Source organism: Saccopteryx bilineata, chromosome 2 (genome assembly GCF_036850765.1).
Source record: "Saccopteryx bilineata isolate mSacBil1 chromosome 2, mSacBil1_pri_phased_curated, whole genome shotgun sequence".
NCBI lineage: Eukaryota > Metazoa > Chordata > Mammalia > Chiroptera > Emballonuridae > Saccopteryx > Saccopteryx bilineata.
In genome coordinates this window covers 94616433-94640333 of record NC_089491.1, presented here as the reverse complement: position 1 = coordinate 94640333, position 23901 = coordinate 94616433, and the positions used below count along the sequence as shown (strand labels likewise).

The 23901-nt window shown below is 43.9% G+C and overlaps 1 protein-coding gene across 1 annotated transcript; it reads left to right on the top strand.

The window, feature by feature from the left end:
• The first annotated feature begins 16870 nt into the window (after positions 1-16870).
• Positions 16871-22051, top strand: LOC136322889 (procathepsin L-like). The gene is made up of 8 exons (XM_066254758.1): positions 16871-16950; positions 17689-17823; positions 18002-18124; positions 18225-18368; positions 18550-18774; positions 19808-19970; positions 20593-20710; positions 21934-22051. The coding sequence occupies exons 2-8, from the start codon at positions 17698-17700 to the stop codon at positions 22031-22033; spliced, it is 999 nt and encodes a 332-aa protein (XP_066110855.1). The 5' UTR covers positions 16871-16950; positions 17689-17697; the 3' UTR covers positions 22034-22051.
• Positions 22052-23901: the final 1850 nt, after the last annotated feature.

Sequence of the window (23901 nt, the reverse complement as noted above, 5' to 3'; positions counted from 1 at the left end):
TCATAAAACTACAATAAAACGTAAAAAGTTTTAAAAAATTAAAAAGCTTTGGTACATATATACTATGGAGTACTACTCAGCCACAAGAAATGATGACATCGGATCCTTTACAATAACATGGATGGACCTTGATAACATTATACAGAGTGAAATAAGTAAATCAGAAAAAAAACTAAGAACTACATGAATCCATACATAGAAGGGACATAAAAATGAGACTCAGAGACATGAACAAGAATGTGATGGCAACAGGGGTGGGGGGTGGGGGGAGGGGGGAGGGGGTGAAGAAGGAGAGAGGGGTTGGGGGAGGGGAGGGGCACAAAGAAAACCAGATAGAAGGTGACAGAAGACAATTTAACTTTGGGGGAGGGGTATACAGCACAATCAAATGTCAAAATAATCTAGAGATGTTTTCTCTCAACATATGTACCCTGATTTATCAATGTCACTGCATTAAATTTAATAAATAAATTAAAAAAAAATGGAATTGTGACCTCACTAGGGTAGACCGTTGACCAATATGCAGTCTGCCATTATACACTGGAAGCTTTTTCATTTTGTATTATGGTCAACGTGGTTCCCGCTGGGCTGTTAGTGCAGCTGGGGCCCTTGACAGGCAGTGTTCTGTACCATTCAAATTTCTCAGGAATAAATAATATCTATGAGCTGGTAAACTGAGAGTGTCTCATTGAATAGACAACAGCTAGTTTTCCAATTTCAAACAGCCAATAGCATTTCACTTTCTGGCGTACTTTGTAACAAACCTGACCTGGAAATATTTAATCTGCAAACTGTCTTGAACTCGTGTTGTGCATGAGGTAGGTGGTATTGATCAAGTGTCCTCCTCTTTCTCTGTGAAAGGGTGAGTTCTACAAACACAGGCCTCAGCGTTCTGCTGCCGATGACACCGAGGGCAGTGACGTGAGTTCTCTCTCTGTGGATAGAAATGCAGCCAAGTGACCTTCCAGTTCTATAAACAAGGGAAGTACTTGTCTATATAAAAATTTAGTCAGAAAGAGTGGAAAGCCACCATGTCATACAGCTAGATGGACTCTTTGCTATGTAGAATTCAATGCAGAATTTTTAGTGTGGATTTAATAGTTGTGTACTTTGTACATGCACAATTGTGCCTTATGTTTCCTTTCACGATTTTAAATGAGTCACATATACAATTGACCCTTGAACAACATGAGGTTAGGGGTGCCAACCACCCTTGTATTAAAAGGTTTGTGCATAATTATAACTTTCCTAAATCTATACTGAAAATGTACACATGATCGGAAGGAAGGCTTACCAGTAACATAGAGTTGATTAATACATTGTGTGTCTACGTCATATGTATTATAATACTGTGTTCTTGCACTAAACTGAGGAAGGGGAAAGAAATTTTTATTCAGAAAATCATAAGGAAGAGAAAATACACTTACAGTGAAGTTGGCAATCAACAGTAGTAAACATGTTTAGGAATTGGATCAGAGAGTCTAGAGGGACAGGCATAGGTGATAACTAAATGTTTTATTAGCTTTGATAGCCCCATAACTTATAGAAAAATATTAAGAAAGTATGTTAATCATGTTCTTAAAGTCTGCGTAAAAAGCAAGCTACAGGAGAAATATTTAGAAGTACACTGCTTGCAATAATAGAAAATTATAGCTTTTTATGTACAAAACAATGAAAGCTTAAATAAAAATGGGTAACAAGACATCTAGTTTCTCATTTTTTCTTTAAGATAATGTCACTGATGCATGATTAGTGACATTATTTGCAAAATCGTGGCTCTTTAAAAGAGCACCTCTTGTTCTCTCAATATAACTAAGTGCTGCTGTCCCATCGTTCATCAAGCAGGAGGAGATAGCTGCTGGGTTTCGGAAAGAATGTAAGAATTTGTTTTGCAAAAGAAATAAATGTCTTTAAGGAAGCTCTGACCAGCTCCTGACACCCAGTCTAATTGCATATAATGTGACTTGTAACTGAAGACACAGACCCCCTCTGGGTCCCCTGAATACCCCCCCCCCATTACTCCCGAGCTGCATGATTGAGGGAAGATGGATTTAGGAGAACTTGCTCTCCCGTCTTCTCATTTTGGCCAAATTAAATAAACCTTTTTCTATCTCCATGCTCTGGTGTCTTACTTCCTAAACTTCTGGGCACAGAAACCTGTATTTTGGTTGGTGATTCAGAAACAACAGTATTTATAGAAAAAAAAATCTCACTGTAAGCGAAACACACAGTTCAAATCTGTATTGTTCTAGTGTCAACTGTGTATTTAAATGGCTATACAATCTGATTTGGTATAGTTTTATTGATGTAAGAAACACTCAAGAATGCAGAGAATTCTTAGATTTTATTTGATCCAAACTGATGGCAGAAGCCAGTAACAAGATCTCAAATGCTCCAGAGTAGAACAGTTTTGTAGTTTTTTTATGCACTTGGAATTTAGGAGGGAACATAAGAAACTACATGGAGACAGGAAGGAAAGTGGGGATACAACTATAGGATAGTTATTACCTTTGAGGATAGTCAGCTTTAGAAAAATGGATCTGAAAGAGGTGTTTCAAAGTATGTTAACCTAGGTGCACAGGAATAGGGGCAGGGCTCCATTAAGGCAAAGATAAACCTTTTGCTAAAATGAGATAGGCCTGGGGCTTGTCTGCACACCTGCCCAGATAGGAATTTAAGATCAGATCACTACTGAAGTTACTCTCCATAGAACCTTGTTTTTGGTCCATATAAATAAATGACTAAAGCTAACAAATGAAGAAATGTTCTAACCCCCACTTCCACACAGACACCTTTCCGACCACATGAAGACCAGGTTCTGGTTTAGAATCCTGATCCCTTGCTGCTCCACGCTGCTCTCCCCTCCTCTTCCCAGCCCTGGCAGCCCTGCATGTGGAGCCTCACAGCCACAGACCCCAGGACTCAGGTCAGCCTCCAGCCACACCACAGGGCACTGCGTTGGGACTCACACAGGGAAATACCTCAAGGCATGAGCCAGAGTCTAGCTAACACTATAGTCCCAATTCTTCACTCTGCCAGTGGTACTACAATGCAGGCCTGACCATGGATGGACTTTTGGGCTCCTTTTCCAAAGAAATCGATATTCTCCCACAGTCAGAGATAACCAGGAGCAAACTCACTATCCTCCAACTGCCCCATCTGCATCAAAACCACAGTCTGCACTGCAGAGCACACACCCTTAGCTGAGTGGAAGCATCCTCTTTACACAAGGGGGGACCCCACTCCCAGGCCTGCTTTGCCATCTGGTGGTCACAAGCAGGAATACTCCAACCAGCAAGGTGGGGAGAGATGTCTGAAACCTGGTATATCTATCTACCTCTGTGTCAGATTCTGTGTGTTCAGATTCTCCAAGGTTCTTAGTGAGCAGGACGAGGGATCAGCCTAAGGAAGGGGGTAGAAAGTTGCAGTCTTTGGGGAAGTTGTAAGTTCGCAATATGAGCTTCCTCCATCGGTAGTGGGAAAAGTAACAGTGGCTCAGCTTGGGGAGATCAGCCATAAATCAGCGTCTCCCAGGATTTACCGTTGGAAGCAATGCAATGGTCCAGTCAGATCAGAAGTCACACGGGAAGGAAAGGCAGGGGCTTACCTGTGACCTGCTCTTACATGGGTCACCTCATTTATACAACCGCCCTTTATTGAGCATCCTACCTGAGCCAGGGGCAGGGCATGAGGGGTGGGGGAGCGACCGCTGATGGGTGCGGATTTCCACTTGGGTGCTGATAACGCTCTGGAACTAGATAGCAGGGGTGGCAGTACAACACTGTAAATGTAGTAAAGCCTCTGTATTTGTACACTTGAAATGGTTAAAATGGTCAAAAGTACATTACGTGCATTTTACATGAATTTTAAAACACGTAATAAGGACACAGCCATGTGTAGCTGCAACATTAATTAATAAAAATCACAGCCCGAGAAGGATGCGCCTGGGGTTTTGAACCTGAGAATCGGCACTGCAATTCGCTCAGTGCTTTCTCTCTTCCTGTGACTGACAGGTTCTCCTTCGCCGTGTTAGAACACATACCACGGACTCTTCACACAAGAACCTTGCCTCACCTGGAATCCAACTAAGCTGCACAGCCACCCGGGGCGGAAAACCTCCCTGGGGAAGTCTACCGTGGGGGCTGTTGAGGAGCTTATTCAGAAGATGCCGCCCACTGTGCCCCCCCCCCCCCCGCCCAAGTCCACCTGCTGCCCCCCCCCCCCCCCCCCCCCCCCCGCCCAAGTCCACCTGCTCAGCCCTGCCCCTGGCTCCCAGGTTGCAGGTGGGCGCCTGCGCCCAGGCCCATCTCCTAGTGCGTGCAACGTATGTGCTCAAGTGTCAGTGTCGGGGATGAGCGGTGGCTCTGTCATGCTGGCTTGGCCCTGGAGCTGACTGGATCCTGCTGCCTTGCTGGCTCCTGGGTGTGGTCGAGCCCAGCTGTGGGCCTTGTGTCCAGCACCTTCAAACTGCCTTGTGGATTGCAAAGGGGCTCACTCATGGGACAGACACATGGTCCACAATTACAAGTGTGCAAACCACACAATTGTGTGTGTTTTACTCGGGCACCCTGCCCTTGAGGACACCACGAGCTTGGGATAACCAGGTTCCAGATTGCACAGACCAAACATTGGCCCCCAGGATGGGTCTTCACCTCAGGTTTTCTCCTTGGAATGTGAGGGCACACCTGCCATATGGGGACACAGAGCGACAGCACTGGTTCCTGTGGAAGCACCATCACTAGTATCTTTTTGGGGGACTTGAAACCTCTTCAGTGGTTCAGTGTTGGTGCCACCACTCACAGGGCCCCTTGTTGGGAAGCTGGCAGTGCTGGGCTCCCCCACCTACCTCACACACGATCATCGGGACTCACCCCAGAACTACAAGGTTACCTATTCTTCCCCAGGAGAGACACCGCAGTGAGCACGAGGACACTGTGCCATCTGGGTGCTATTTCTCTTGACCCTTCCCAGTGAGGGAATGATGTTCTGTGAAGTATAATTAGAGATCTTCAAAAAGTTTCTGAAACATTGTCAAATGCGAAGCTTTGTGCCTGGATTCACTTCTTGTACATGATATTACAAAATTTAAATTTGGGGAAGAAATTATTACCAATTGATTGAGCTCCAACTGTGCCAGGACATGGACAAAATGGGGTGCATGTGACACCTCATTTCATCCACAGGAAAGCCTCACAGGGTATATCTCCCACCGTTTTACTGAAGCCTGGAGGGGTCAAGGAGGCGGCCTGGAGTCACACAGGCGGCAGATAATGACAGATCTAATTCCCAAGCCATTGCTTAGTAATGATGCTTATAACCCCGAGTAGGGCAATTTTGTGCACGTTTTCCACTTTCTGCTGTCATTTTGGCTCATTTTAGGGATGTAAGATAGTTGGGACCTTCTCTGAAGGCAACAATTTTTCAGATGTAATGATTCAGTTCAGCTTATGTGTGTGGACCAGGCCAGTTTCTAGTTCAAGGTCAGTTCCTGGTGTCACCCCTAGAGGGAGTCTTTTCTCTCCTATGGTTAAGGTCAGTTACTAGGGTTTGAATCATACTGTTGGGGGTGGAGTAAGACTGTGTGTGTGTTTGTCTCTGTGTATTTGTGTTTGTGTATGATAGAAAGAAAGAGTAAGACAGTGAGGCAGAGGGAGATAGAGAGATCTAACCAGATCTGTGATCTTAAATTTTTATAAATCTAATTGGATATGAAGATTATGCCCCAGGAGCTCTTGAGCTAAACTAAAGGAGCTACAGTTCAGGTGGTATTTGGCTTCCCCTCAAGGAAGAAATCCTATGAGCTACCCAACCCTCACCTGTCAGGATTAATATCTCCATTTTTGTCAAGGCCAATTTTACTCATCTGGAAGGATATGAAAGAATATTCTCAATAAATTGTGACACAGGATGGCTGGGTTACCAGCAATTCTCGCTGTGTGTGGTGGAGCCCTTCAGCCAGTGCTTGGCGAGGATACAGTCAGGGGGAGGGCCTGGGTGAGGATGGTAGCGATGTGTGACCCTTAGAAGCCTATGTTGCTTAATGCACAGGTGGCTGGTCTGTTCTAAGGAGTGGGTCAAGTTTCTATCTAAACAGTCCCTGGAAGAGAGAAGATTCATTTGCAGTTCAGAAGAGCCAGGAGCTCTGCTGCCAGCGCAGTAGCAGGTCCTGCTCCTGCCCTGAGGAGGTGGGAGAGCAGGCAGGTCCTGGGCTGAGGGAGAAGACAGCAGAAGGCAGAAACAGGAGGGGCCTGGAGCCACCCAGGCCTAGACAGGGCACTTCCTGGTCTTCATGAAACAGCATGAAGGGAGTCCAGGGAAAAGCAGAGCATGGCAGAAATCTGAGGTGCCATGAGGCCCCCTGGGGAGACCAGACTGAGGGAGGCAGGGATGTCACGTGTGGGAGAGGTGTGGTCCTGCGGAGGGGGTAGGATGGTGTTTCCTTGTTAGACCCCTGCGGAAAGGGCTCCCTGGAGCAGGGCTTCCAGGGAAGAAAATCTGGTTTTGAAAACAGCAGCATGGTCACTCCAGAGGGGCATTGCTAGTGCCTGGGGTCATGCATTTCTCTCCCAGCCCAGCACTCCGGACACTCCTGACCTCTGCTGGAATGGTCAGACCTATTTTCTTTCTCATGAGCAATGTCCACATGGGCACATTTATGCCACTTAGACTGCAGGAAGGCTGTTGGCCTTTAGAAACTTGGTCTTTTGTATTGCCCTCTCTTGACAGCGCTGAAGACTAACAGCTGAGGCACCTGCCAGGAGTCGGGACCAGGTAGTATGGGTGAAGTGAGGCCACCAGGCCAGCAGCCTCTCAAGACACTTGATGTTCTCATTCACACTGCTCATCTGACTGCCACACACACACACACACACACTCACTGTCTGGAGCTGGTGTCACAGCTGCTGAAGAGTGGCTCTACGACAGGAAGGGAACACCCAGTGCAGTAGAGAAGCATGGTCTTGGAGCAGCTCGGCAGGAAGCTGTCCCCTGCTTTCAGCAGAAGGGAGCATCTGGGAGCAACTCTCCTCTGACCAGGGTGCAAGGGGTTCTCCATCCTGTCTGCCATGTTCCACCACCAGGGGTCAGGAGTTAGCAAAAATATTTTCCTTGTATAATATCTCTCTGCAACCACGTCATTTTAGAATACTGCGTACAAACCCTGTCCTAACCTTTACCCTCCCCCCAAAAAACAGTCAGGGAGGTACAAGAATGCCTGTCATCGACCACATCTGAACAGTTCCCCATCAGCAGGTAGGATTCCACAGCCCACCTTGCTACTGAGACAAGGTTTGTTCTGGACAATAGTCATCCCAGACATAGGGTTCTTGGCACAAGAAAACAGCTAAAACCATTCTTGGGAAACGTAATAACTTTAGTCAGATTTGCACTAATATGGTGTGAGGAAATATACAAAAATGTCAACCACTTTGGCACTGACAGTTGAGTCATTCTTCTTTACATTTCTGTGTTTGCCAAGTGTTGTACCCAAACCCGCCCTCAGGTTAGACACTTTTTCTCCCCCTCTCTTTAATTTTTGTTTCTTTGGTTATCTCTGTTGTCCTTGTCCTCAGTCTGAAATCTTTGGTCTTTGAACAGGGGTTTTGTTGTGGGTGTTTGGATCACCAATTTTAAAAGTTAGGTAACACAGGTGAAATGTTTATTTTTCTTAGCACCTTGCATATATGTCATTATAACTGGTACCTGAAGGCATTAACTAAAGAGTGTAATTCAGCTCACTGAGCCCCTCTCTGAAGGCATTTAGGGATCCCCAAACTTGTGTTAACTGAGTCCTTGCCTTGAACCAGACAGACGGACTGTGCCTTTACAATGCTGGTGAGGGTCTGCCATGAGAGACAGGAAGCCAGGAACCAGCGTGACAGCAAGAAAACACTGCCTCTGCCCACACAGCTCTGGTGGAAGAGATAACAAGCTAGCCGGACACGTGATAGTGAGCAAGTTTTGGGGGCTGATTCTGGGGACACCTATGCTTTGTGCCTTGATCTATGGGACAGAAACACAATTCAGCTGCCCTCTTCATTTCCACCATTATTATTATTGTAATATTTGTTAAAACAATTTACAATGATTATTACTAAAACATACTGAATTGTAAATGAACTAGTGATCCTAGTATCTTGCTACATAACCCCTGGCCCAGCATAAGCAACAGCCAGACTCAGTTTGCAGCTTGGCCTCACCTGGGCACCTCTGAGCTCAGTACATGTAGTAGCCACCAGCAGATCACTTTGTAGCTAATGCCAAGTGGCCCCAGGCAGAACACAGGCAGCAGCAGACCTTGAACTGCACGTTTTGGGAGGCCCCAGAGTCAGCACATTCAGTGGACAGCTTCAGATCACATCAATGAATTACCACTCAAATACCTCCAGAAGTGAAACACTATAGGGGCTGACTCAGCAAGCACCTGAGCCTCTTAGAAGTACGTCCTGCTTTGCAGGGTGGGCCCTTGCACAGCTAATTCTCCATAGTCAAAGTTGGTGGTCACAGCCAATCCCTATGGCTGATTGTCCTGGGGGTAAATCCCTCCCATTGATGTGCCAACAGCAATCAAGTCTTAACTACAAGAAGAGGGTGTACACAGTCCACATGGGGGTTGCGCCTCGAGTGTCTAGCTTGGAGGATTGAGGAGGCTGTGCCACTGGACCCTACAGAACACCTACTCAATTAGCCTCCTCTACCAAACTTGGGAGACATGACAGCTTTGCCTAATACATAGAAAGAAATAAAAGGAGGTGGCCAAAATGAGACAAAGAATCACATTCCAAATAAAAGACAGAACAAAACTTCAGAAGAAGAATTAAACAAAATGGAGACAAGCAATCTACTAGATGAAGAGTTCAAAACACTGGTTATAAGGATGCTCAATGATTATTGTGAGAACCTCAACAGCATAAAAAAGGACAGTCAGAAGTAAAGGATATACTAACTGAAATGAAGAATAATTTACAGCAAATCAGCAGAAGAGTAGATGAAGCCAAGAATCAAATCAGCAATTTGAAATATAAGGAGGCAAATAACACCCAATTAGAATGACAAAAAGAATAAAGAATTTTAAAAATTGAGGATAAAGTAAGGAGGCTCTGGGACAACTTCAAGAGTACCAATATTTGCATTTCTGGGGTGCTGGAAGGAGAAGAGAGAGAGGAAGAAATTGGAAACTTATGTGAAAAATTAATGACAGAAAAGGTCCTTAAACTGATGAAGGACATAGATATACAAGTCAAGGAAGCACAGAGTTCTAAACAAGATGAACCCAAAGAGACCCACACTAAGACACATCATAACTGACAAGGCAAAGGTTAAAGACAAAAAGAGAATCTTACAAGCAAGTAAGCTTTTAGGAAACTAGCATAAAACTATCAGCTGACTTCTCAACAGAAACTTTGCAGGTAAGAGGAGATTTGCATGGAATATTGAAAGTGATGAAAAGCAAGCACCTACAACCAAGACTACTCTACTCAGAAAAGCTATAATTTAGAATTAAAGGACACGTAAAAAGCTTCCCAGATGAGAAAAACCTAAAAGATTTCATCACCACTAAACAAGTATTATATAAAAAGTTAAAAAAAGATTAAAAATTTGAACAATAAAGTGGCAATAAATAGATATCTATCAACAAATGAATCTAAAAAACAAAGCAAACAAGCAAGCAAAACAGAAACAGATTCATAGATACATAAAGCATTTTGATGATTGCCACATGGGAGGGAGGTTGGGCAGGATGGGTGGAAAAGGTGAAGAGATTAAGAAGTACAAATTGGTTGTCATAGAATAGTCATAAAGATGTAAGGTACATGGTAAATAACATTCTGATTACTATCTACGAAGTCATATGGGTGTGAGATTTATTGGAATGACCATGCAGTAAGTTATGTAATATTTAATCACTGGGTTGTACACCTGAAACTAATATAATAATATGTGTCAACTATAATTGAAAAACAAAAATGATTTTAAAATAAAAAATAGAAATAAAATAAAATTCCATATTATCAATGGATAAATTAGACTGGAACCCACTGATCCATCTAATATTTCTGGAACTGAGACTACCAGACACCACGAGCCTCTTGCTGTGATGTAATTAGGGGGCAAAAATCTCACCAAGGGAATTCAAACTGAATTTTAAAAAGCCCCTAGATCTGGCCACTGGTTTTCAGAGAATTTAGGGCATATAGGAAATGAATAAATAATGCTGTGATAATTCAGTAAGCCAAATCTAAAATGGGGGAAATTCTATGGGACAAGTTCCTTTTCTTTCAACAAATAAGGAGCATGAAAAAAAAAAAAAACACCCCAGGAGGAATTATCATAGATTAAAGGAGATTTAAGAGACATATCAACCAAATGCAGCACATGGGACTTTGTTAGGCTCCCGATTCAGTCAAACTAACCATACAATGACATTCAAGGAAATAACATTGGAAATACAAATATATACTGGCTTATTGAACGATATTAGAAAATCATTGTTAATTTTGTTAGTATGTTGTGATTATTTTAAAAATCTTTATCAGTCTTAAAAAAAAGAATCAAGATACATGCTATAGCATGAATGAACTTTGAAAACATTAGGCTAAATGAAATAAGGCAGACACAAAAGGACAAATGTCATATGATTCCACTTATATGATATATCTGAAACAGGTAACTTTATAGATGCAAAAATTAGAACAGTGGCTACCAGGGCTGTGGTGAAGGGAGAATGTGAGTTATTAATGGGTACAGAGTTTCAGTTTTAGCTGGTGATAATATTTGGGAGGTGGATGGATGGTAGTGATGATTGCACAACAATGTGAATGTACTTAAAGCCACTGAATTGTACACTTAGAAATGAAAAACATGGTCAATTTTATGTTATATAAACTTTAGCACAATTTTTAAGAAATACTTAACTGTTGGATATATGACCAGAGATGCCTGTGATTTGTTTTAAGATAGTCTTCCCCTCTTCTCCCCCAAGAGAAGTTGTGTAAAAGAATAGATAAAGTAACTGACAAACTATTGATCATTGTTAAAGCTGGGTTATGGGTATATGAGGATATATGTGTGCATGTTTGAAATTTTCCATAAGAACTGAGGGGGAAATTAGAGAAGGGGAGCTGAAATCTTACACTATAAGTGGTCCTGCCTGGCTGCCCCAGAGCTTAGTGGGTGGTGGTCACCATCCTGCTGGGATGTGGCAGTGTAGAGGGATGGGGACATGCATGTGTCTGGACAGTCATTAGGATATCCAGGTCATAACCTCACCCAGAAACACTTTGGGAAAACCAGCTGTACCCATAGCACAGGTGTAGAAGTGCAACAGCTCCCTCCCCCACAACCTTGATCCCCGCTTGACACTCCTATTGCCACCCTCAGCATAGGTGGCCTCATGGACCCCCCTTTCTCATAGTTCCTCTTATGTACTTCGTGTGCAAAACTGCTAGTCAGCTATTTTATCTTACACCTGCAGTAAGCTGGCTCTGACCAACCTGAACAGGATGGTCACTCACCTGCAGAAGGTGAATTTAGTTACTATTTCACCAAAATTATAATTACATTTCATAGTGACTTGAACGGTCAAAATTTATATATATAAATTTATTTATTTATTTATTCAGTGAGAGGAGGGGAGGCAGAGAGACAGACTTCCGCATATGCCCAGACCAGGATCCACCTGGCAAGCCCACTAGGGGGCGATGCTCTGCCCATCTGGGGCATTGCTCAGTTGCTCAGCAACCGAGCTCTTCTTAGCACCTGAGGCAGAGGCCATGAAGCCATCCTCAGTGTCCAGAGCCAATTTGCTCCAATCAAGCCATGGCTGCAGGAAGGGGAAAGACACACACACACACACACACATACAGAGAAGGAGAGCGAGAGAGAGAGAGAGAGAGAGAGAGAAAGAGAGAGAGAGGGAGAGAGAGAGAGAGAGAGAGAAATGAGGGAGGAGGGAGGAGGCATGAAGAAGCAGATGAGTGCCTCTTCTGTGTGCCCTGACTGGGAATTTTTTTTTTTTTCCATTTTTCTGAAGCTGGAAACAGGGAGAGACAGTCAGACAGACTCCTGCATGCGCCCGACCAGGATCCACCTGGCACGCCCACCAGGGGCGACGCTCTGCCCACCAGGGGGCGATGCTCTGCCCATCCTGGGCGTCGCCATGTTGCGACCAGAGCCACTCTAGCGCCTGAGGCAGAGGCCACAGAGCCATCCCCAGCGCCCGGGCCATCCTCGCTCCAATGGAGCCTTGGCTGCAGGAGGGGAAGAGAGAGACAGAGAGGAAAGCGCGGCGGAGGGGTGGAGAAGCAAATGGGCGCCTCTCCTGTGTGCCCTGGCCGGGAATCGAACCCGGGTCCTCCGCACGCTAGGCCGACGCTCTACCGCTGAGCCAACCGGCCAGGGCGACTGGGAATTGAATCTGGGACATCCACATTCTGGGCTGATGTTCTACCACTGAGCCAACCAGCAAGGGTTGACATTTAATATTTTATATTCTGTTAAATTCCAAAAAAAATTTATACTAATTTGAAGATACAGAATCTCATCACTGTGAGTATGCCTATCCAAAGTAGGCAACTTGCTCCCTACCTCTTTCCTTGTCAGGAGGAGGGTCTGTAGTAAAAGTGGGCTGTTCAAATGAGGATGTGAGTGTGAGCTGTATCATTATGGATGTACTGGAGCATAGCTCTTACTTCTGTGTAAGCAACATGATGGGTGTATGTTCTCTCCCAAGGTGATTCCCTCTCACCCTTCTATTACCAGTATTTGGGTATAAACACACACACATTTTGGCCCTGGCTGGTTGGCTTAGTGGTAGAGCATTGGCCCGGCATGTGGAAGTCACAGGTTCAATTCCTGGCCAGGGCACACAGGAGAAGTGCCCAACTGCTTCTCCATCCTTACCCCCTCTCCTTTCTTTCTATCTCTCTCTTCCCCTCCCTCAGCCAAGGCTCCATTGGAGCAAAGTTGGCCTGGGCGCTGAGGCTTCCTCCTCAGGCACTAGAATCACTCTGTTTGGAACACAGCAATGCCCCAGATGGGCAGAGAATCGCCCCCTAGTGGGCATGCCGGATGGATCCCAGTCGAGAGCATGCAGGAGTCTGTCTCTCTGCCTTCCTGCTTCTCACTTCAGAAAAATACAAAAACAAACAAAAACCACACACACATTTTCATGTATTTATAGCCATGTACATATATACACAGGTGTGGGGGACTGGAGAGTGTGTGTGTGTGTGTGTGTGTGTGTGTGTGTGTGTGTACTACTGCTGGGTATATAAGTAGATAAGATAAAGATAGAGACACAGTATCATAATGAAGGTGTTTAGGAACATGGACAAGCAGATACAGATATAAGTAGATTATAAGATCTACAGACAAAAGGCATGAATAGAAACAGACACAAGCATACGTAATGAAGATATGTTAGCATTTCATATGCAGATCCACACAGAAGCAGATCCCTAAATAAACAGATGATACCTGGCATGGCATGTCACCATTTCTACTGGGAATTCCTAAATGATAAGTAAAATTGTGTGATTGAATCTGGTGATGGTGTTTCACAATAGTCATCTTTATTTTCCTCTGTGGGAATTGGAGATGTCAGTGTGTGGGAATCCTCTAGAAATCCTGTGTATTTATGCTCTTATGAGTATTTTGCTGAGAATAAGCCTATGTATTATGATTTTACTCTGGAAAAATCCTACGAGACCCAGCTGAACCAAGGGATGTTCTAGCTCAGTTTCCTGAGGTCTCTTGTGCCAGGTGAAGAACCCATAGTGAAGCTGAGACACCTCTGAATGAGAAAGAGCCCTTTCCACTGGCCTTGCACATGGCTATGCTCAGATCCTACAGCTTGTAACTCTTAGTTGTGGTCACTGTGTTCCTCCTTTCTACCAGGAGATTTTCACTCTGGAAGTTTCCCGAGGTTCAGTGGTTCATTTGGTTCTGCGGGAAGGTTTTGCATCATCATATATTCTTGCTCCAATTCTGAGCAATAATTCCTTGAGAGCCATTTCTCACTTTCATGCTACACTTTACATTGTGGTCACTTCTGTTGGGTGTAGAGTGGATTAACTCCTTTTACAGTTACTACACCTTTATCTACTGGCTACATAATTTATATGCAGACTGTGATTTCTTTCATTCTGTAGTTTCATCAAGAATGCAAGAAAAGCCTGACCAGGTGGTGGTGTGATGGATAGAGTGTCAGGCTAGAATGCAGATGACTCAGTTTCAAAGGCCCAAGGTCACTGGCTTGAGCATGGGCTCATCTGGCTTGAGCGCAGGCTCACCAGTTTAAGCGCGGGGTCACTGGCTTGAGCGTGAGTTTATAGACATGACCCCATGATTGCTGGCTTGAGCCCAAAGGTCACTGGCTTGAAGCCCAAGATCACTCGCTTGAGCCCAAAGTTGTTGGCTTGAGCAAGAGGTTACTCCCTCTGCTATAGCCCCCCCCCCAGTCAAGGCACAGATGAGAAAGCAATCAATAAACAACTCAAGGTGCCGCAACGAAGAATTGATGCTTCTCATCTCTCTCTCTTCCTGTCTGTCTGTCCCTATCTCCCTCCCTGTTTGTTCTTCTCTCTGACTCTGTCAAAAAAAAAAAATGCAAGAAAAGGAACCATACTGACTGAAGGTATTACCTTGACTTTATTCTTAGAGGAGAGGACAGCATGAAATAAACTTGTTCTTTTTATACAATAAAATTAGCCTTTGTGGTGGAAATATATACATAGCTCTCAGTCACTTTTATTTAAAAAGAAGGTACTAATCAAATAAATTGGGCTTAATCACCCTCAGGGTGCCATCACTTTGCCTCTTTCTTATTATTTTTGTTTTGTTTTCTCTTAAACACTTCTAGAAGTGAGAAGTTATTTCTGTGAATTTCAGGAGTTTCTGTCCTGAGCCATTTCTGTGGATTTGCTGCATTTAGGGAGTTTTCTTGGTCTTGTGAAAGACATCTCTTTGGTCAGAGGTAGATCTCCCCTCACTGTGTACACAGGGCTGGTTTGGAGGAGGGTCTGAGAAGTTGCCTTGTGTTCTATGGTTGGTTCTGGTTTGCTTCTGAGAAACCTTTTTGGAGGCCCAAGAAATCGGCTCATACTGTTTTTGGCTGGGCTTGTGGCTTTCTTGAAATAACACCACACAGGGGGCATGAGCTCCCAAGTCTGCAAGAAAGTCGCATATACACCTGGACAGAGGTCAGCACACCCTACCTCACCTGGAAAGGAGAGGCAGCCAGGAAGGAGGACATATATCTGAAATTGTTCACTCTCTGTTCCCAGGCTTTGGCTATTGTTGAAAAACCCACTCCTAGTTGTCCTAATGGTCACTCACCCTGATGTCCTGAACATTCCTGATGCAGCTGGAGGTGAGTTTGGATGTGACAAAGGCATGTCACTGCTGAGAGAGTAAGGGACAGCCTCAGTCAGGGTCTTCAGTGAAAATACAACTGAAATCTTGTGAACCAGGATAAGGATTTAAAGAGATTAAAGCTGGGGGTGGGGGAATGGAAATTTAAAAAATGGTGGTGAGACAAAAGGTAAATCAGTTAAATAGATAAATGTTTAAAAAGTAAATTTTTAAATTTAGAAATTAAAGTTTATTTTTAATTTTACAATGATTTTAAAAACCATTTTAAGTAGAAATTAGTGTACAAGTCCAGATAACCTGTGACATCATTTTATCAAAATAATTTCAAATATGGGCCCAGTCAGGTAGCTTAGTTGGTTACTGTTAGAGAATAATCCTGATATGCCAAGGTTGTGGGTTTGATCTCGGTCAGAGCACAAACAAGAATCAACCAATGAATGCATAAATAAGTGGAACAACAAGTAGATCTCTCTCTCTCTCTCTAAAATTAATACATTAAAATAAAAGAATTCAAAATACGAATAGAAATAGGTGATGTGGGACGTTACATGAGGTAATGATAAAAATTTATCTAAATTTTTCTAGAAGGTATTAGCAATTAAATTATTATGTAATAAAAGAAGACAAACATGTATAATGTTTCTGATTTGTTTCTTAGTCTTAATTGTGTAAATTTATATTTACTATATATATTCTTCTCCATCTAAAATATTTTTACACTGCCATTTATATAATGGTATTAAATGTAAGTTAAAGTAAAATTCAGTGAAGTAAAAGTCATTCAAGCAAATTTCTTAAAATCTCAAGGAAAGCTCATTTGTTACTGAGGGAAACATAGTAATAACACAGAGAGAGATGAGGTGAGAGTAGTTTCTCCTTTCTGCCACTTTCCCTTTCATTAGACTACATTCTTCTGTAAAGAACTCCCTCTGTTGGTTTTGAAAAAGGCTTGAGAGGGCAGATGACTCCCTGCTTGGGGCACACAGGAAGGGAGAAGTACAAATGCCAGCCTTCCCTGGACCCCACACGCCCTGTGTTCTGGGCATTGCCGTTTCACTCGAGATTTCTTCCCAAACCCAGCTGAGCCCTTCCTGAAATACTGAACACACATTTGCCTGTGGCATCTCCCTTATTCTACTCATCTCACCTTGGCACGCTTAATACATTGGGACCACTGTTCTCAGTCCTTCTGAGATTTTAACCAAAAAGTGTAGGACTAAAGGGCACTAGAGGTTACATAGAGAATCCACTGCGGGGGCAGTATCCCTGTAAGGGACCCCAAGTTTGCTTCCCCCCAGGGTCCACTGAAATAGGTATGACCGGCCCTGGGATCAGGTATGATAGACTGAGCCTTGACACTCACCAGGAACACAGCTCCCTTGTCCCGCCCTGCAGGCCCCGCCCACAGGCCGGTTAAGCCAATCATGGCACGGGCAGGCGGTTGGGGCAAGGCCTTTTCGGAACCTAATCTCTTAGTTTAAATCCGAGGCCTGGAGACCAGGACTCCGACATCGACATCGAGGTCCCTGGACCTACACCTATTGACTACACCTGTGCAACTAACTGCTCCTGCCACAGGTAAGCACCCAAGGACAGTGCCAGGAGTAGAGAGGGCGCCTTGGGAATCAGTTTGACCCAAGCCCTGTGGGTCGAGGTTACAGGGGTCCCAGGAGGCAACGTCCCTGAGCCTGATAGGGTTTACACTGCAGCATAACCCTGTCCGCAGGGCTGCTGGCCGCAGCTGTGCAGCCCCCCAAGCCATATGAACATCCTCTGGAAACTACTGGAGTGTGAAGAGGACTGGGACAGCCCTGCCGGACCCCGCCTGCACCATCAGTATTGCTAGACCTTGGGCTGGTTCCCTGAGCCCTTGAGGAGCTGGTCCTGCCTGAGCATGGGAATGGGGGAGGGGAGGACCGTTTTCCTCCAATCCTTATCCTCATCCTTGCTCCATGGTCCTTGTGTAAATGCTTGCGAGGATACATTTAATGTTTTCACTCAACTGCGGAGGCTGTAACATCTCAGAAGAAACGAGGATGGCGCCTGACCTGTGGTGGCGCAGTGGATAAAGCGTCGACCTGGAAATGCTGAGGTCGCGGGTTCGAAACCCTGGGCTTGCCTGGTCAAGGCACATATGGGAGTTGATGCTTCCAGCTCCTCCCCCCCCTCTCTCTCCTCTCTCTCTCTCTCTCCCTCTCTCTCTCCTCTCTAAAAATGAATAAATAAAATTAAAAAAAAAAAAAAAAAAAAAAGAAACGAGGATGGCTTTTTAGAAGAATTGATCTAATCAGAGACTCATTTCTTTTCTCTTCCTAGGTTTTTGTAATGAATCTTTCCTTCTTCCTGACCACCCTTTGCTTGGGAATAGCCTCGGCTTCTCTAAAACTTGATCACAGTCTAAATGAAGAATGGAACCAGTGGAAGGTGATCCATGACAAATATTATAACAAGGTTGGTAACACCTGAAAGTGTCCAGAGGGACTCCGCAGAGAAAGGTCCATGTTGGGAGTTTATAGCAGAGGGTAGCTTCTTGAGGCCGGCTCTTACCAAGACCATAACTTTATGACCCCCATGACTGACATCCCTTTCTATTTTAAATAAAGACCATAGCTTATCTCTCTGCCTCTAGAGTGAAGACGGGTGGAGGAGAGCAGTGTGGGAGAAGAATAAGAGAAGGATTGAACTGCACAACCGGGAACACAGACATGGGAAACACAGCTTCACCACTGCAATGAATGCCTTTGGTGACATGGTGAGTGTGGCATGGGAGGCTCCATGGTTTGTGCTTCCTCCCCTAGTACTTTACCAAAATAATCTTGCTTGGCTACACTGTATTTCTTGTTTTTTTGAAGACCAATAAAGAATTCAGAATGATGATGAATGGCTTTCGAAAGGAGGAGAGGAAGGGAAAAGTGTTCCGAGAAGCTCCCGATGCTGAGATCCCCCCATCTGTGGATTGGAGAGAGAAAGGCTATGTCACTCCTGTGAAGGATCAGGTATGACAGCACTCTCAACATTTTTCTCTCTGAAAATAAAGCCAAAATGAATTTTCAGCCTTTTGTGGTAGAATATGAAACAATATGCAGTTCACTAGTTTTTTAAATGAGTTTTCAGATGTATGGGCTGTTGTTAGTCTTGCTGTTAGTTTTGCAGACTGATTTTAAACTTTGTTTTTAGGGTCAGTGTGGTTCTTGTTGGGCTTTTAGTGCAACTGGTGCCCTTGAAGGACAGATGTTCCGGAAAACTGGCAACCTTGTTTCCCTGAGTGAGCAGAACCTGGTGGACTGCTCTCGTTCTCAAGGCAACGACGGCTGCAATGGCGGCTGTATGAATTATGCCTTCCAGTATGTTAAGGACAATGGAGGCCTGGACCCAGAGGAATCCTATCCGTATCAGGCAAAGGTAAAAGGTGCTTGTTATCGTGTTATCATTCCAGCTCTACTTTTGAAATTCAACACTTTTAGGGAAAAGAAATCTATTTCTGCAAACTGTAAGAACTATCCTTAAAATATATTAGCTTTGGACAGTTCTGTTAATATAGTTGAGATAGCTTTTTCTATATCTATGTTACATGATCTATGTTACATGGGGATGTACTTACCATTCTACAGAGTGTCTGTAAAGTCATGGCACACTTTTGACCAGTTACAGGAAAGCAACAAAAGATGATAGAAATGTGAAATCTGCACCAAATAAAAGGAAAACCCTCCCAGTTTCTGTAGGATGATGTGGCAGCATGAGTGCATGTGCAGATGATGACATAACACTGTGTATACAGCGGAGCAGCCCACGGCCATGCCAGTCGAGATGTGGACGGTACAGAGGAAAGTTCAGTGTGTTCTGTGGCTCGCTAAATTCGAATCCGTGACCAAAGTGCAACGTGAATATTGGCACGTCTATAACGAAGCGCCACCACATAGGAATAACATTACTTGGTGGGATAAGCAGTTGAAGGAAACCGGCAGTTTGGTGGAGAAACCCCATTCTGGTAGGCCATCAGTCAATGACGAGTCTGTAGAGGCTATATGGAATAGCTACCTAAGGAGCCCTAAAAAATCTATGCATGAGCCCACATCGAACTGCTCTGAATAGGTATGAAACTGGGAGAGTTTTCCTTTTATTTGGTGTGGATTTCACATTTCTATTGTTTTTTGTTGCTTTCCTGTGACCGGTCAAAAGTGCACCATGACTTTACGGACACACTGTATATACAGTACAGATTTCTCCAGAGGGAATAATTTCTTATGAGCAGATAGTGTCTCATTGAGTAGACACAGCAACTAATATTTTTAATTTCAAAATAAGTAACATTTTACTTCCTGAGATGTTTTATAACGAATTTGACTTAGAAATTATTAAGCTGACAACTGTCTTGAACTCTTGTTCCCCACAAGATGGATAGTAGTAATCATGTCTTCCCCTTTGACTTTGAAAGGATAAAATCTGCAAATATAAGCCTGAGAATTCTGCTGCCAAAGATGCTGGCTTCATGAACATTCACAAGCAGGAGAAGTCCCTTATGGCGGCAGTGGCGGCTGTGGGGCCCATCGCTGTTGCTATGGATGCAGGCCACTATAGCTTCCAGTTCTACAAAAAAGGTAAGCATTTGCCTTTGGATAAATCTAGGCAGGAAAACTGGAAAAATCCATGACATACAACATTATTGACTCTATGGTGTGTAAAATTCAATATAGAATTCCTGGGTGTATGGATTTAACATCACTGTGCATTTTGGGTATGTAATATTTGTGCTTGATGTATCCATCTGACATGACTTGACATATACCTCCATGATGTTAAGCACTTCATAAATATATTTAAATGGTTATATACTTTGATTGATATAACTTAATTTTTTTCTAATTGTTAGACCTTTCAAATATTCCAAATAATTTTACTTTTTGTAATTAAACTGTAATTAATATTACTTCTGTAATCTTGAGCCAAGGGGCTCAAGTAATTTTGTGTTCTGTGCTGTTTCCTTAAACTGACATCCTAAAAGTAGAATGACAAGGTTTCAATGAATCGTCTCCTGATAAGTTGTTTACAGAAGAGATTTCATTTCTAGCCTAAGAAAAAAGATTTACTTTTAAATCTTATTTGGATGTCTGTTAATTTTACTGAACTTTGAGATGCTTCCTTTACCGAAGTCGATAGACTGGGTTACTGTCATATATCACTAGGAGGTCCTCATCTCAGCATTGACTTTTATTTTCCCAGGCATTTATTATTATCCAAAATGCAGCAATAAACATCTGAATCATGGTGTTTTGGTGGTTGGCTACTACTTTGAAGAAGCAGAACCCAATAACAATACATATTGGCTTGTCAAGAACAGGTATATAATGCCAAACATACCTTTATAGGCATACAGGTTCTTAAATCCTTGAGCACACTTCTGATAACTCAGTCTTTATACCAGTTAGGGTGAACACAGGCATATAAATATTTGATTATAGCATTGAGATGCTATCTCAAGCTTGCTAGGGTATTGATATAGTTTTGTACCATTGCAGTTCCTTTTTTTTTTCATTTTTTTCTGAAGCTGGAAACAGGGAGAGACAGACAGACTCCCGCATGCGCCCGACCGGGATCCACCTGGCACGCCCACCATGGGGCGACGCTCTGCCCACCAGGGGGCGATGCTCTGCCCATCCTGGGTGTCGCCATGTTGCGACCAGAGCCACTCTAGCGCCTGAGGCAGAGGCCACAGAGCCATCCCCAGCGCCCGGGCCATCTTTGCTCCAATGGAGCCTTGGCTGCGGGAGGGGAAGAGAGAGACAGAGAGGAAAGCGCGGCGGAGGGGTGGAGAAGCAAATGGGCGCTTCTCCTGTGTGCCCTGGCCGGGAATCGAACCCGGGTCCTCCGCACGCTAGGCCGACGCTCTATCGCTGAGCCAACCGGCCAGGGCCACCATTGCAGTTCTAAATTTTAATTTTTTTCTAATTCTTAAACACATATGGCTCCTAAGACTTTCCTTTTTCTTCCTTTAATTTTCCGGTTTTGTGGAAGGTTAGGAAAAAGAGTTATGTGCAAGCTTAGAATTTAGTCAAGAACAACAACAGCTGCTTCTACTGCATCTTTCTGATTCTATTTAGGATTCTGATTTTATCGACTGTTATTGTTAACAAACATAAATGTGTTGGCCCTGGACAGTTGGCTCAATGGTAGAACATTGGCCTGGTGTGTGGATATCCCAGGTTTGATTCCTAGTCAGGGCACATAGAAGCAACCATCTGCTTCTCTGTCCCACTTTCTCCTTCTCTCTCTCTCTTTCTCCCTCTCCCTCCCACAGCCATGGCTTGATCGATTTGAGTGAGTTGGCTCCAGGCACTGAGGATGACTCCTTGGCCTCTGCATTATGTGCTAAAAATAGCTCAGGTGCTGAGCAATGGAGCAATGTCCCATATGGGCAGAACATGGCCCCGTACAGGGGCTTGCTGGGTGGATCCTGGTCAGGGAGCCTGTGGGAATCTGTCTCTCTGCCTCCTCTGCTCTCACTTAATTAAAAATAATAATAAAATGTGTTAATTGTATAAAATAAAAACCCTCTCTTTTCAGCTGGGGTACAGGTTGGGGCATGGATGGCTACTTCAAGATTGCCAAAGACCAGGGCAACCACTGTGGTATCGCCACCGCAGCCAGCTATCCTATTGTGTGAGACGGAAACAGAGAGACTTGAGAGAGACAGAATATCCAGAGGAGGAATTTTAACTCAAAACTAACCAGACCTGGTTGTGCAAAATAAAACATTTGAGTCGTTGAAGATCTAAGTTGTGGTTTGAATTCTGTGACATTTTACACTGGTAAAATACTTGTTAAATTACTGCTGTCAACAGCTTTAATGATTGACTTGCCTAGTTTGAATTATTATATATTACCTTTTCAGATAAAACTTAATTTCAAAGTAAAGGTAGAGTTTCTTTGTTTTTTAATACATTAACTTTCTGTAGAATCAAAAATGTAATTGCTGGCACCCATCCTGTGTCCCGGCAGCACTGGTGCTGACGGTTCTAAAGGAGGAGCAGAGTGGACAATAAGAGCAAAATGCAGGGACTTGGTGCCCTCTGGGGGTCAGCAAACGCCCCCAGCAAGAGACCTCTGAGCAAACTTTAAGATTTCGTACTTGTCCCGTCTGGGATGGAGAAATGGGTTTCTCTTTGCTGCATTATATCATTTTTTTATAATAGCTTTTAATTATTTCTATAAAATAACAAATTTAGAGGTATATAATTTAAAAATTACAGAATTAGTAAGTAAAGAAGAAGACTGGAAAACAGACCATCCTTAGCCAACGGGTGGTATGGAGTTTCCGGAGTTCGGAGCAGCTTTGGCAGGAGAGAGTTTAGTTTCAGAGATGTTAGGTTTGTGATGTCTGCAATACAGCTCATGCTGTCTTGCCTTCTCTCACACTTACGGTGCTTTCCTCTTCCCTTTTCTTTCACTTTGACTTAAGATTTATTCTATCAGCCTTCTAGCTGGTTTGCCTAACTCCACTCTCTTTTCCTTTCAACATCCATTACCCGGTTAATCTTCTTGGAGTACCAGTATTATCGTGTCAGCATCCTGCTCGAATCCCTTTGCCTTACAGGGACTTAAGGCTCTTACCTGACACTCTGAGCCCTGCCCGCACAGTCTATTTATCATTCGTTTTACTTTCCACTGTTCCTACTTGGGTCCTTTGATTCATTCACCTGTTCATTCATTTAGTGCTAGGCAGTGTGCTATGTGATGGGAACAGGGCATGGATTCTGGGCCATGGCCCTTGCCCTCATTGCATTTTGAGCCAAAATTAAATAATAAAATAAAGCAACAGGGGACCGGAGTAAGTGGGTGGTGATCATAAGGTGAGCTTCAGGCAGAGAACAGCATGTACGAAGGCCAGGAGAGAAGAGTATGAGGACTGCCATTAGTCCTGTAAAATGCAGGAAAGGGGAGTCTCTACGGATGAGAATTGGAAGCTGGTGAAGCTGAGATCACAGAGGACCATGTGAGTCAGGGTGGAAGTTTGGCCGAGGAAATCTTCTCAAGGCTTTTAAACTGTGGGGTAGCATAGCTTCTCTTCTTCAACTTTGGAAACTGCCTGCTGAGCAGGGGTTGGATTGGAGGGAACAAGGCAAGAAGTAGGGAGACCAGTTAGGAGGCCATCATATTACCCACGAACAGTCTGACATGGTCTGAATTGGGCAAGTGGCAGAAGGTTGGGGAGACATGAATTACTCCCTCTTATTCCTTCCACCTCTAATGCTCTACTTCCACCTGTTCCCCAGCCAAACTCATTTCCAGATCACTTATCCTATTTTTACATCTACCCAACTTTAAACATACTTGTTGATTCATCTAGTTTACTGCTGCCCACCTTGTTTGCAGTTGGCATGATTAAGAATCATGTCAATGTCACTTGTCTGGGTACCATTCTTTGCTCCTCTTATTAAAAAAGAGGTGCAATTTAACCCAGGAATATCACTCTTCCCAGTGAATTTTATTGTTCTGTGGCCTTCCTGAGGAGTCCTGGGAACTGGTCCTAGA